A 14,949-nucleotide genomic window follows, 5' to 3' on the forward strand; every position below is an offset into this window, starting at 1 on the left:
CACGGTTCAAGAACTCTTTCTACCGTCTGCTGTCCAGATCGTGAATATTGTTTAATTAAATTGAATCTATTTTTTTCCTTTATATATATATATATATATATATGTACACAGTATACATATTTATATTTTAATTTATTGATTATTTATATAAAATAAAAGACTAACATTAATGTATGAGTAATAAAATAATTAATAAAATACATAATTCCAAACCTGTCCCATCCCCTTTTATTGTATTTATTTCATTACTGTTTTGATTTTTTTGATTTTTAAAAAAAAAAGTATTTTATGTTAGTTTTGTTATTTTAAATATGTGTTCTGTACGTCTACATATAATGTGTAGTCTTTTTAAAGACAAATAAGATTACACATAGACTATTTGTAATCTTATTTGTAAGCGCTGTGACAGCAAAAATAAAGTTCAATATAAGTAAGTAAGTAAGTAAGTAAGATATTTTTATTTGTATAGCGCTTTTCCAGACCAAGGTCACAAAGCGCTTAAACAATCAAAACAATATTCAATAAAGTATATACTTTAAAGATCAAGATAAAACTGATAACACAACAGGAGTTCCAGAAAATCAAGGAAAAGTCTGAACAAATAAAAAACAGTAAATCGATTATAAAACATCTAATTTACACTTCTTATTTTATCATTTTTTGTCTGCGGTTTTCGTATTTCAATGTAATAGTTTTTTTATTAGAGGATTTTCGGACATAAAATAAAGTTCCGTCAAACACATTCTAGTTTTATTTTCCCGCCAGCGAGGGCGCTCCGACAGTGTCCACTTCCGGATTACCCGGATGTAAGGCAGAAGTCTCAAAGATGGCGGAACAAGGACCGATGGCGATAGCGATGCGGCTCCGAAACCAGCTCCAGTCCGTCTACAAGCTGGACCCGCTTCGAAACGAGGTGAGCGACCGCGTCCTCCCGTCAAGTCGAACCCGAACCCGAGTCGTCCGGACGCTCTGACCGAACCAGAGGCGAGCAGGAGCCGCAGAAACACTCGCGGATGTCTGCGCGGATGGAGAGTGAGAGTGGGGGGGCGATGCTGCTGCTGCTGCTGCTGCTCCGCGCACCAGAACCGGGCATGTGGGACGCGAAGCTCCGCGATCTCTCGACCCTGGTTCCGACCCAGGTTCCGTTCACTTTTTCTCGACTTATCCGCGGGATGTTTCGAGTGAGTCGCGGCGGGAGCTCCGGTCACTTCGGACGGGACTTCAGTCGTAGTTGACCGGGACCTGCGCCGCTCGAAGCTTTTTTTTTTTTTTTCTTCTCTCCGCGATGATCCTCCTAGAAACGTCTTCCGATCCACGTCATCGATCCTCCAGCATCGATCCGAACCTCGCAGTTTGATGTCGTGCGTTTTGTTCCGCGTCCCGGTTCTCGCGCAGATCCGCGTGAGAAGATCCGCAGTTGAAACATCAGTTTGTCGATGTTTTTGTGTGTTTTTTGTTGTTGTGTAGAAACAACTTGACAACTGAGTTTCGTCCAGGTTGAAGGTTCGGATCCTCCCGGGACTCAAAGACAAGCTCGATCAACACGATCCTCAGAGGAATTAACACTTTCCTATATTTATACATTTAATTTACAAATATGAAGCTGCTAAAGTGCAATTGTTTTTTCACTTTTTCAACTTTTATAAAGAGATTCATTCTTCATAACACGACAAAAGTTGATCAAAAAACTGCATCAGTGATGTTGTAACAGGTGGAAAAAAACGGTCATATGAGCGTCAGCGTGTGACTGTCACGTTGTCAACAGCTCCACCCGGAGCCCTGGCTAACTGGGATCGTCTCAGATCACCTGCTGTGGCTTGTTCGTCCAGTTCACTTAAGGTCAGCTTTTGGGCAAAAGTGTGGCCCTTTGACAACACCTAAAAAAAAAGAAAAAGGATCATGTCGAAATTATTTACCGCTTTACCTTGTTCATTTTACTGACGTCATTCTTTACTTCTTCAACTCGAAATACACCTTGATAACGTTATTTTTTGTTGAGTCCATCAAATAAATGTTATTTTTAAGATTATAATACAGTTTATAAGGCTGTACAGAACAAGTTATTGTGTTTTTTTTTTAATTATGTTAAATCATTATTTTATTATTTACTGACTCCACCAAAGAAATCCTATGTTGGCAAAAAAAAATCATTTTTTCTGATATAAGGGCCACACTTTACCCAAGATCTGACCTATAGTGAACATGAGTACTTGACTCTGGTGTTGTAGAGTTTACAGACCACATGACTTTTGACGAAGTCGTAACTGCTTTCATTTGTTTTCAAACCAAAATATGTCCAAACATCAGTTTCAAAAGCTGCTCGAATCGACGGTATCCTCTCATCCTCAGTCATCGCAGGAAATTGATTCTTCCTTTAGCTGTGAAGGACTTGAGGACCCGGCGTTTAATTGCAACAAGAAAATGAACAAACACTAGATATTTGCATGTTAAATATAAATAAAAATATAATTATACTAGACAAACTAAAATATGTTTTATCACAATATATGAGTGTATGGATATTTTCTCTCTCTCGTCCCATTTGTGTCTCGGTCGTTTCAATTACAAAAAATATGTAGTTGAAGAGAAATTGAACGACGGTGGACGTTCAGAGTAAGTTTAGTTGACTTGAGTTAAAGAGATCGGCTGCAGAGACGAAGACCAAGAGTCGTGCAGTGGGCAGTACCTGGTGTCCGTTGAAGGAGTGGTGTCGAGGTTCTGAGGTGCTCATGACGAGAGTGACTGGATGTGATCAGACAGAAAGTTCAAAGTGGGTCACGTGTCCTGTGAGGGTGTGAGAAAATATCCGTACACTGATATATTGCGACAAATAAGTGTGTCTAATATTATTATATTTTTGTTTATATTTAACATGCAAATATCCACTTTGTTCATTTTTGTGTTGCAATCACACGCCCGGCCGCTAGATGGCAGAAGTCCTCACGTCCTTCGCAGCTAAAGGAAAAATGAATTTCCGACAATGACTGAGGACGAGAGGATACAGTCGACTCCAGAAGCTTTTAAAGCTGATGATTGGATATATTTTGGTTTCAAAACAAATGAAAGCAGTTACGACTTCATCAAGAGTCATGTGGTCTGTAAATTCTGCAACACCAGAGTCAAGTACTCGACAATACTACAAATATATCCTTGTTACTACAGTATCACAATATGTTGTATCGTGATACCACTGCCAGATTGTTGCCCAAGTGTTGAGCAGATCTATGAGGATTTCTAAGTGTCGTGTCCCTGTTGTCGCCAGGAGGAGGTGAAGTTGAAGATCAAGGACCTGAACGAACACATCGTCTGCTACCTGTGTGCCGGCTACTTCATCGACGCCACCACCATCACAGAATGTCTGCACACATGTGAGTGTCCGAGCGCCTTCCTCTCCTCTCGCCCTCCTCCTCTTATCACTCACTCTCTCTCTCTCCTCTGTCTTCTCAGTCTGCAAAAGTTGCATCGTCAAGTACCTGCAGACCAGCAAGTACTGTCCCATGTGCAACATCAAGATCCACGAGACGCAGCCTCTGCTCAACCTCAAGCTGGACCGGGTCATGCAGGACATCGTCTTCAAGCTGGTGCCCAGCCTGCAAGAGAGTAAGTCTGCCCCACGAGGATCCACAGGTGGTCCGGGCTGAGGTGTCGAATGTGTTAAACCTGGTCGACGGTCAGAGAGACTCACTCTCTGCTCTGGTGTTTCCACAGGTGAAGACAAAAGAATAAAAGAGTTTTATCAGTCCAGAGGGCTGGAGAGAGTCATCCAGCCCGCCGGAGACGGTACGTACATTTTTAATGATGTTAGATAAGAAGTATTATTTAAGATGTTAGAATTAATTTATTATAAGCAAGTGATTATTATCTATAAAATACCGTTTGCAAGAAAATAAAGTTTCTTATCTTTTAAATATCACATTTATTTATTTAAAATTCACCTTTTCCCCTCTTTTTCTCCACTTCACTTCAATGTATTTAAGTTGTTTTATTTTTTTTAGAATTTTGATGAATAGAATTAAGGTTAATATGTACTTTATTTTGGCAAGAGAAAAACACAGTTAAAATAATACAAACACATTATTTTCACTCTTTTCTTTTCATTGTTTTTTCCCTTTTTTTAGTTATACATTTTCTGTCAAAGAAGCTTTTCTTCATCTTTAACTCTTCATATTGTAATATTTCCATGAATAAACATTATTTAAGATAATTTAAAAAAGATTATCATTATGTTGCATTAATTAATTTATTTTTGTTTTCCATTAATCTGACACCAAAATGTTATCTTGCCTCTGCTGATAATGTCTGTTGAGGTTTTAAGGCCATAATATATTTCCTAAAACTACTTTTCGTTAGATTGTTAATTAAGTTTGACGAGCTTTTCTGTGGATCCGCCAGCAGATGGCGCCATTTCACACTCGCGACTCCAGTGTAGCGAAACACAATCTTTATCAATTTTTATATATACATTTTTTTATATTATCTTGTTTTCTCCTTGGCAACAAAAAACACACAAAAACGACTTCTTTAAATAAACAAAAAGATGACTATTAAATGACAAATATAACACTTACCAAAAGTGTTAAACAATAAAAAGAATATCTGCGTATTAAAGTCATTTTGATTGGCTAATCCTGATCATTAATATCTACACTGTTAATCAGAACGCTGAGTAATTGTAATCTTACTATATTCTACATAACAGACCATTTTTAATTATTCTTTATTCCTTTTATTTTATCTTTTCTTTTCTCCAGATACTGTTTTTTTACTTGTGTTTCCTTTAAATATTGGTTGGAAGGTTGTGTAGTTGTTCTGAAGAAGCTCAATACAATCCTCGTGCTAAATGTAAAAACATCAAAATAACACATTTACTGCTATAACGTTGTGGTAAATAAGGCTCAAAAGAGGAGAAAAAGTGTTTTTATTTGGAAAGTCAAATAATAACGTGAAGAGTTTGTTGTGTGACGATATGTTTGATTGACATGTTGGCGTCTCCACAGACTCGGTCCCAGACGCCGCAGGACTGCCCTACACCAGCTTCGATCACTCCAAAGCTCACTTCTACAGATACGACGAGCAGGTTTCTCTCTGCCTAGAACGACTCAAGTGAGTCACACGACTGAACTCTTGTACTCGACTGACTCGGATAAGAGTTTATTGTTGATGATTATTGGTTCACGTGAGGAGTGAAGGTCAAGGGTCACTTATTGAATGTCTTCTGAGGCCACAGTTTATACTAGTGCTGCCAAGGAAGGTGTGTGCGTGTGCGTGTGTGTGTATAAAATTACTCTAATTGTATAATTATTAAAAACAATATTGCATAAAACCAAGATTAAAATTTACAAATATTAATACTTTTGAACTTATCTTGATATTTTTCAATTGTGGATATAAATTGATAAAACAATACTACAATAAAACTTAAGAAAATGTAGAAAAAATTTAGATACAAATTCTATAATTATCTTTACTGGTTCAATGAAAATGGAACTGATTCAATTTAATTTAATAGTTTTAATAAAATGTATATATGATTGACTCAAAATTAAATGTTTTTTAAATATAACAAATGCTGAAAGAAAAAAGCAAGATGTTTACATTTGAGGAGGCCCCGGGTCAGACCCAGGCCGACCTACCTGGAAGAGCTAGAGAGTTTCTGGAGAGAGAGCGGGAAGCTTTTAACTCCTCTAATGCTCCCTCGACCTGATCTTGGATGAAAGGAAGGAAGAAAGAAAAGCGTTATAATATTCTAAAAAAAAAAAAAAAAACTTAAAAATGTGTCTCATTGTCCAATTAATTGATTGATCAAGTTCATCATAAAATGTTCTTTTTTTTTCTTTGTTAGTTCATCGCTCGCAGGAAAAGACAAGACGAAATTTACACTTCAGGTAAGACAAACTTTTTCTATTGTTTTACATTATTTTCACTCCTTTCTTATCATTGTTTCTGCGCTTTTTAAATGGTCAATTTTCGGGGATTTTGCAGGTTTAAGGTTGGTCTGAATTGAATCTCGCTGCTTTTGGCGACATCTAGTGGCCGCTTTAAACACACTGAGAAACTAGACACTCGCCAGTCTGGCTCTTTCTGGGACGATAGACGTTTTAACACTTGTTCTATCCTCGAGGTCAACAAGTTAATCTATCATCCATCTATCAGAGCGATAAGGACTAAAATATTGGATTTAGTATTAAAGATATTTGTTTAAATGTGTCTTCCTTGTATTAGATATTAAAGAAAAACGAAGCAAACAAGCAAAACCAGCCAAAAAAAATACAAGATAAAAAAAAAAACTATTAACAAAACAAACAATGACCAACAAACCATTAATTATAAACAGGCAAACAAAATTCCAAAAAAATAAATAAACACAACGATCATACAACCAAGAAACCAACTAAAAAGGTAAATAAACCGACCAATATACAAAACATTACATATAAGAAACTAAAACATTTTTTGCTGTTGAATGAATTTCATTTATTTATTTCATTTATATATTTTCAAGAGATTGTCCATCAATCTGTTACCACAATTGTATCTTGCCTCTGCTGATGCTGTCTGTGGAGGTTTTAAGACGATGATAATTTCCTAAAACTACTTTTATGTCTGGATTTAACCAGATTGTTCTCGTACTTAATTTTGACGAGCTTTTCTGTGACTCCGCCAGCAGATGGCGCCACTGCACACTTGCGACTCCAGTGTATTGACACAGTCTTTATCCATTTTTAGGAGAAAATACGGAATAAAAACGTGAACACATGCACCTTCACATGAAAAATATGTGCTCAACTGTCAAATAAGTTATTTAATAAAAGACTTAATTTGATCTTTGAAAAGTTGTGAACAAATTGTTGTTGTTTTGGTCTCTGCAGCAAAAGTTTGTTCGATGTTCGGTCCGAGCGGAAGTGAGACACCTTCGGAAAGTTCTTTGTCATCGGTTAAACGTGGAAAAACACCAGGTCAGTGTTTCAGCCGCGCTTTCCTCAGGTTACCACGGTAACGTATAGAACTGTCAGAGAACTTGTTTTCCTTTAACTCTTTTTTTATAGTCGTTTTATTTGTTTTAACAAAAAAACATCCAAGTTTGTAGTTTGTCTGCAAAATATAGAAAATAGTTTTCGTTTTACAATTATTTTCGCTTCATATTGCATGTTTGTAGTGCATTGTATGTGACGTCAGTGTCCACCAGAGGGCGCACAACACCCGTGTATTTGAGTTGACCTCTTGACCCGAGTGTTGCTAATGAGGCTGCGCAGAAAACTTAACAATTTGATGTTGTGGTTTCGTGTCTGCAGGTCCAGATGTTGTTCAACAACGAGTCGCTGCCCGATCACATGACCATGAAGCGACTATGGTTATCGCACTGGTTCGGAAAGGTAACACACTTTCTTCAGAGTGGTGTCGGTTGTTAGTGTGCGACTCATGTTTTGTGTTGTTGTGCGCAGGCGCAGCCGTTGGTGCTGCACTACACCGTCAAAGACAAGCGGGGAAGATAGAAGCGGCTTTTTTCCTCCACGTGTAGATATTTTGTACAAAATAATCTATTTTAATAGTGTTTGTGTACATAAACTTATTTTCCTTGGTTTTGTATTTTTGAGAATAAATTTGACATGGAATCTTGTCGTGTTGTTTGAAGAGACTTTTTCACAAGGACGGATTATTAATCCACACCTGGAATTAGTGATTTTGCAGGATTAAGGTTGGTCTGAAATTAATCTGGCTGCTTTTGGCGACATCTAGTGGCCGCTTTGAAAATGCTGAGAAACTAGACGCTCGCCAAATTTGCTCTTCTTGGGAAGATAGACGTTTTGACACTTGTTATGTCTTCGAGGTCATCAAGTTTATCGATCAATCTATTTGAGCGACAAGGTCTAATATACTGGTTTAAGTATGAAAGATATTTGTTTAAATGTGTTTTCCTTGTATTAGATATAAAGTGAAAAAAAACTGAAGACTCAAAGCAAACAAGCAAAACCAGCCAAAAAAAATACAAAGATTAAAAAAACAACATACAATTAAACAACAAACCAATTAACCAAACAAACGATGATCAACAAACCAATAACAAATATGCAAAAATGAACTTTCATACAACCCAGAAACTAAACTCAATTAAATAAACCGAAAGAACATCAAACATCAAAGAAATCGAACTAAAAAAAAAACGGATCCAGATACAAAACAACAAACAAAAGAACCAAGAAACTAACCAACCAAAAACAACAAAAGTATTAAGAAAAACAAACCAGAGAACAAAATCACATGTAGGAACAATTAAAAATGTCAACGACTAATAAACCAAACAAACAAACAAAAAAAAACCGACCAACATACAAAACAACCTAGAAACCAACCAAAAGAACACAAAACAGAACATACAGTATATATTTTTTAAATGAACAAAAAGGACAACCAACCTATATATATATATATATATATATACAGTATATACAGTATATATATAGGTTGGTTGTCCTTTTTGTTCATTAAAAAAAATATATATATACTGTATATATATATATATATAAAAAGCACCAACAAAAAAATGTACCAAAACACTATACGAGTCGGTAAAAAAAAACCAAACAATAGTTTGAGACTCAAACGTTTGCAAAATACGCCAATTTCGCTGAGAGCATGTTTTATTCATTTGTTACCACTAGATGACGCCATCGAGCTATTTGTGGTCCAGCTACAGTCAGCTGGACGATGGACTTCCGGAGTAGACTGTTGTATTTGTATTTTGTAGTCACACACATATACGAGGAGTGTATGCAGGCGTGAACGGAAAGAAAGATTAAAAAAATCATAGTGTGTGTTGTTTTAATTTGAGTTTGGCACTTTTACACAAACACACACACACTTACAGCTGACACACATTCAGACACACACGCCTTGGTTCTAGTATTCATTCGCCTGCACACACTCCCACATTTACCATTCATACCTCCTGCTCTTCCTCCTCCTCCTCTTCTTCCTCTTCTTCTTCTTCTTGTCTCCAAACAAACGGCAGATGTGCACGTCAGGGACGCGGAGGCGGGTCCAGTCATCAATCACGTCCGCGGGTCGTGTTAAGTCGAGTGGGGAAAAACATATGGGCCGTGTATGGGAGCCAGACCGGGACCTTCTTGTGTCGTGCTGCATTCATGCTCCGGCCTCAGAATGGGAATAAAAGCCGCTAATTGAAGAGCTGGGGGGTCACGAGGGTCTTTATTTTAACCAGGCGGAGCCGCATGTTGATGTTTTAACCCGCGGACACTGAAGTGGCTCTTTTCAGGGGGTCACTGCGGGACCCCCGCCTCATTTATTCATGACTGTTTAAGCGTTTTGTTACATTTGAATGCACTTTACAACACGGTGTTAATAAATCAACGTAAATATTTATAGAACTGTATTTGCGATCAACTTTTTAATAAAACCTCCGCGTTTTCTATGAACGAGTTGAAATATATTTAAAATATCTAAGTTATCACGAATATGTTTTTTAAACACTCGTTTTTCAAAATGACACTAATAAAATAAATTAAAAGACATGAAACTCGGATTTCATTTCAATTATGTATTTTGTCAAATGTGTTTCAATAAAGACGTCGTCACATCATTAAATACTTAAGAGTCTTAAATTCCCTAAATTACTTAAATAGCTATTTAATATCTCGAGTAAATATTTGTTCATTCTAGAGTAAAATACGTTATTATGTACTTTAAGTTCCAACACAAACACAACTATAAATACGAACACGATTGACTAAATATACTGTAAATATACTTGTATTCGCCAAACCTTCTGTATACTGTGTTGCACTTTTATTCTTCTGCTGTTCATTGTTATATTTATTATTATTTCATGTATTACTGTTTTTGTTATTATGTTTTATGTTAATACACACGTGTACTGTATATGTTTAATCTTTTCTTGAACTTCCTGCTGGGAGGGAAGACTAAAGCAACATCAATCAAATAAAAAAAGCACATTTTAACTATAAATAAAATATATTTTTGGGGATTTCATTTTTTTTTCATTAATGAATATATTCCCATTTTTTTTGGTCACTGGGCCTTGAACGCATCACGTGTTCGATATGTTCCGAGTCACGGAAGCGATGTTGAAATATCATAGAACTTTATTTACATCGATGCTGATTAAATACAATAAAATTCTTCGTTATGTACACAACAGTTCGTCAGTTTTGTTTTTCTGTGGTGGAAATATTTGGCACAAACTGACCGTTAAAAAACAAACGAGGGTTTTTTGGTGGAAGGAGCTCCTTCAGAACAAATAAATAGAAAGGGGGGTGAGGAAAGTGGGGGTGAGTAGGGGGGTCGTTGTCCGTGCAAAAAAAGTCATCGGAGAAACGAGAAAAATTCCCCCGAATCCGTGGACCAGGTTCAGTCGTCCACCTCGATCTCCTCGTCGTCCTCCGAGAACTCGTCCGTGGTCTGGTCCCGGGAGGACGAGGGCGACTGCGGGAAGTGTCCGTGCGAGGCGGGGGAGACCCCCGGCGAGCCTGCCTCCCCCTGGGCCTCCTCGATGCTCTCCATGGTGACCAGCTTCTGCAGGGTCTGCGGCGTGATCTTCTTCAGCGACTCCACGTCCGCCTTCATCTCCTCCAGGTCCCGCTTGAGTTTGGCGCGTCGGTTCTGGAACCACGTGATCACCTGCGCGTTGGAGAGTCCGAGCTGCTGCGCGATCTGGTCCCGGTCCGCCGGGGACAGGTACTTCTGGTACAGGAAGCGCTTCTCCAGCTCGTAGATCTGGTGGTTGGTGAAGGCCGTCCGCGACTTCCGCCGCTTCTTCGACGTCTGACGCTGACCGAACGAGTTCACGTGCTCGCGACCTGGAGTTACAGAAGTCAGAGGTCAGAACCAGAACCAGAACCAGAAGACATCACTCGAGTCTGACTCAGGTTCACAAATGATCTCCAGCAGAACCACTGGTGGATCTTAAATGATGAAGTCAGGTGTCGTTTTTAAGGATTTAAACACAGAAATAAATACAGAAATAAATGTAGAAATAAATAAAAAACCCGTCGAAATCAACTATTGTCAGATTTATTAGTTTGTATCTTTAAACCCTAAAAAATGGACTCGAACATCACTTCAATCTCTCGAGTCGTCACGTCAGGTTCACGGACACGCACGAGGCCTTTAAACAATAATACGTCATTAAAAAGACGTTTATCATCATTAATTCACATTTAAACTTTCCCTTTAATCAAATGTATTCGATGATTTAAATCACATTTCAAATTAAAAACGACACAAAAAAATCACAAACTAACAGTTTATCAATATTATTATAAACGCGTCAATTGATTTAATGATATATTCGTTAGGCAGGAAAAAAAAGTCGAGTTTATCGAAACCTTTTTTTGGGATTTAGATCATGAAGTCAGGCGTGAAAAACACTCCAACACAACCGTATAAACGAGTCAAACCCGTGAGACTTTGAACACACCAGAACCAGAGATTCATCTTCGCATTTAAACGCTTAAAATCCTCCGATAAAAATCAAGTTTTTGCAGAAATTCTTTGCGTCATTTTGTTCAATCGAAGACGCGAACGCGTCCCAGTGCTGCAGTGACACGCGTTAAAATAAAACAGAAATTCATCATAAATCAACAGAAAAAAAAACGTTCGAACCTCGACTCCACTGCTGGCTTAAATCAAATATATCGACGCGTATCGTATAGTTCTTTTTTACAAGCGGGTGAGACAGAATAATGACACCAAGCTGCCCAGAATTCGGCCTAAAAAATGAAAAAGAAAACGAGTTCACATTTAATGTCAGCTTTAAATCGATCCATGGAGTCAATCGACGTGTCAGTGAGACGTTCAAGGACCAAACCTCGAGACCAAACAGGTGATTTTTGGATGATAAACTCGAAACTGAATCATTAATGGATGAACATCCATCATGAATCCAAATGATCTCATTGACTTTTGAGGCTGAGAATAGACGCAGTGATGCGTTCAGGTGCAGAGACTCGCTTTCGTTTTAGAGTTTTTTTTTCAGCTGCTGTCAGGCCTTCAGCACGAATGAAGTCCAAGTAAATGTGCGACATTAAGAAGCTTCTTCACGATCAACTACACACGCGCAGACAACGCCCTACATCACCGAGCACGTGACCACATTTGTCATTAAATAAACCTATTGACAACGACGACATATTGAATCTATAAACTGAGAATTATTGTCTCAAATTTTCGCGACAGAAACACACAAACCGAGTGATATTTATCGAGATAATATTCTTCTATAATTAAAAAAACGGAAATAAATAAAGCATGTTTATCATATGACGTATTTTTAAATATATATTTATGATTATTAAACACGTTACATTGCTCGTAAAACCCAATATCGTCTCAATTTAATTTAATTAAATCCATGTTTCTATGAAGTTTTAAGGCCTGAATCTATTACAATCAAAGCATGTTTATTTCAACATGATGACGTCGTTTTTGTGTGTTCAAAATACTGACACACTGAGTTTCTACGGTGTCGACAACACGCTCAAAATTTACAACTCTGGGAAAATATTTTGACAGCGGATCTAGTGCGTGTTTCCGTCGTTCCTTAAACGCATCTCGGTGATTAAAAGTCGCACTTAAACGCACCACAAATGTTGTTGTAAGGCAGTGGAGGTCAGCCCTCCGTCACACCGACAGCACTCTTGACGAAACGTCACGACAGTCGTGGGAGTTTAAAGGAAAGCTTAACAACATCCCAGATTTTTGTTTTTGTTTTTGTTGACACTTCAGAAGTGAGTAAATAAACGTCACAGTTCACACCGTCAGAGCAGCAGATGGTTCACGAATCTTTGAACAGCATTTTGTCTTTATTTATATTTGCCCTCAAACAAGGCTCTTTTATATTAAATCCGTCGTTTTGTTATATTTCATCATCATTTTATTTATTAATGTTTAAGTAAAAAATAAATGGATTTATGTTTCTTTTTTTTTTCCATGAACGTTCTGCTGGGCCATTCATGGAATTTAAATCAATCAATTTTTACTATTTTAAGTCAAAATCTTTTAATTCTTTCGTCCTATCTTGCGTGAAACGATTGTAATCCGTTTGCTTCAATGAGTTCGCGAGATTAAAACGTCAATTTAATTTAAAGAAATGTCCATTAAACGATCGAGAATGACACAATAAACGATCAACAGGCCTATTGTATGTCAAAAAACTCCGCGACGTTCAATAACAAAATAAGGTTAAATAATAAAGTTTTTGGATATGTTTGGTCTTATTAATGTTCTGGGTTCGGAATTTAAATAGTTTCACCAGCTTTAAGCAGAGATACGAAGCAACATGTGTCAAATGTTTGACTCTAATATGTAATTTAACTCGATATTACATTTGAATTCGTCGTTTTTTTCCACAATTGTATTAATAAAATACACTTTACGCACAGAGGATCGAACAAGAGGATTTTCTTTTCAATAGTTGATCATGTTGGTCAAGTTAAGAAAGTGAACATAACTCTTTGAAGCAGAGCTCCGTGTACCTTCGGCCGCCTGGATCACACTGACTTCCAGCCCCTTGAAGGTCTTGCTGGCCAGCTCCTCCAGCGCGCACAGCGGCGACGACGGCGTGCCGAGGATGCCGTTCCTGGCGGCGCTCACTCCGGCCACCTTCTCCAGCACGCGCGGCGCACAGATGCTCGCCACCGCCGACTTCTTCACCGACGGCTTGTTCAGAATGTCCTCGATGCTGAACGGCGTCAGCGGCTTGTTGGAGTTGGCCGGCGGCGGGAGCTGATCCAGGGGCGCGCGTCTCCGCTCCTCGCCGCCGGACCTCAACACCGAACCCGTCTTCATGTCTTTCCCAGAGGTCATCACGGGGTCCAAAAAAAAAAAGGGGAGAAATCCCGCGGTAAAACAAAAAAAAAAAAAGGAAAAGTCCAACAACAGAGTCCGGGTCTCACAGCCTCGCAGCTCCTCCGCCCTGCAGCCCCATGTGGACCTCGAGGAGAGTCTCCCTCCCTGCAGCTCCAGGAGACTTTAAACTGGTCTCTGCTAACAAGTTGCTGTTGATTGGCCGCAGTTCAATTAGAGCGAGTCTCCGCTCCTGCTGACCCGCCGCCGCGTCTTAAAGGGCCCGAGCATCGAGACTAATTGGCGGCGGAGGAGAGGCGGAGTCTGAGGGTCGCTCCGCCGCTGCAGCGGGAGAGTTAGTGCTCATTAAAAATGCACCTTTTTTTTTTGGAGGAGGGAAAGTTTTTTCAGTTCAACGTGACTGATGTGATCTCCTGCTGAGACGCTTCTCTGGGAAAGTTCGCGTAATTACGAGTTTTTTTTTAGTGGAAACTTGATTTTTTTTTTATTTTGATGGTGTTTTTAGAGCAAATTGTAGAAATTAAATGTCAAATATCCAGTAGGCTTTTTTTAAATTTACTTTTTGATTGTTTTTTTTCCCTAAAGTAATTTTTCGAGTTATTCAAATGGATATTTGTTATTTTTTCTGAACGCGAAATGTTGATTTTAAGTGACGTTTTCGGCCTTTTTTTTTCTTATTTTGTTATTTGTGCTTCGTAACGACGCGCAAATCCGCGACATTTTAAAAATGCATCTTTACTATAATAGAGAGTTATATAATAAATAAATAAATAAATAATAGAAAACATAATAATTATATAATAGATAGATAATAATAATAATAGATAAACAATTTGACCTCCTGAGGGATCAATAAAGTTCTACCTTACCTTATAATTGTATTGTCAAATCCGTCTTTTTTAAAAAATAAATACAATTGTTTTAATTATGATATTGAAAATTACTATTTAAACATTTAAATCAAAAAATAAATTCGGTAAAATATTTAAAAAGTACATTTGTTCACCAGCTTTTTCACTCCTGTTCTAAAAATAAATGTTCATGTTTTAAAATAATCTGAGTCCATTAGTGAGTCGTTATCTAGTGACGTTTTTCATTTCCTCTCCT

General features: G+C 37.9%; 2 protein-coding genes across 3 annotated transcripts; one reads left to right on the forward strand and one right to left on the reverse strand.

The window, feature by feature from the left end:
* The first annotated feature begins 754 nt into the window (after window positions 1–754).
* On the forward strand, window positions 755–7,616 carry pcgf1 (polycomb group ring finger 1). Of its 2 annotated transcripts, none has more exons than XM_087798921.1 (9): window positions 755–913; window positions 3,263–3,368; window positions 3,448–3,600; window positions 3,709–3,780; window positions 4,998–5,103; window positions 5,843–5,885; window positions 6,870–6,956; window positions 7,293–7,373; window positions 7,443–7,616. In XM_087798921.1, the coding sequence occupies exons 1-9, from the start codon at window positions 827–829 to the stop codon at window positions 7,491–7,493; spliced, it is 786 nt and encodes a 261-aa protein (XP_087655047.1). In that variant the 5' UTR covers window positions 755–826; the 3' UTR covers window positions 7,494–7,616. The 2 variants fall into 2 exon arrangements, with proteins under 2 accessions (XP_087655047.1, XP_087655048.1); XM_087798922.1 differs by having other exon boundaries at window positions 3,266–3,368.
* A 2,721-nt stretch (window positions 7,617–10,337) lies between these two features.
* Window positions 10,338–14,600, reverse strand: lbx2 (ladybird homeobox 2). Its single transcript, XM_087799574.1, has 2 exons — window positions 13,512–14,600; window positions 10,338–10,835 (listed from the first exon to the last, which is right to left on the reverse strand). The coding sequence occupies exons 1-2, from the start codon at window positions 13,840–13,842 to the stop codon at window positions 10,387–10,389; spliced, it is 780 nt and encodes a 259-aa protein (XP_087655700.1). The 5' UTR covers window positions 13,843–14,600; the 3' UTR covers window positions 10,338–10,386.
* Window positions 14,601–14,949: the final 349 nt, after the last annotated feature.

Source organism: Callionymus lyra, chromosome 9 (genome assembly GCF_982586985.1).
Source record: "Callionymus lyra chromosome 9, fCalLyr1.hap1.1, whole genome shotgun sequence".
NCBI classification, from domain to species: Eukaryota; Metazoa; Chordata; class Actinopteri; order Syngnathiformes; family Callionymidae; genus Callionymus; species Callionymus lyra.

Coding starts and splice junctions, on each gene's coding strand:
- pcgf1 (XM_087798921.1), top strand. CDS start 827: ATGGCGGAACAAGGACCGATGGCGATAGCGATGCGGCTCCGAAACCAG. Junction 3,369..3,447: donor CACAGAATGTCTGCACACAT/GTGAGTGTCCGA, acceptor CTGTCTTCTCAG/TCTGCAAAAGTTGCATCGTC. Junction 7,374..7,442: donor TATCGCACTGGTTCGGAAAG/GTAACACACTTT, acceptor TGTTGTGCGCAG/GCGCAGCCGTTGGTGCTGCA.
- lbx2 (XM_087799574.1), bottom strand. CDS start 13,842: ATGACCTCTGGGAAAGACATGAAGACGGGTTCGGTGTTGAGGTCCGGC. Junction 10,836..13,511: donor TGTGATCCAGGCGGCCGAAG/GTACACGGAGCT, acceptor CTGTAACTCCAG/GTCGCGAGCACGTGAACTCG.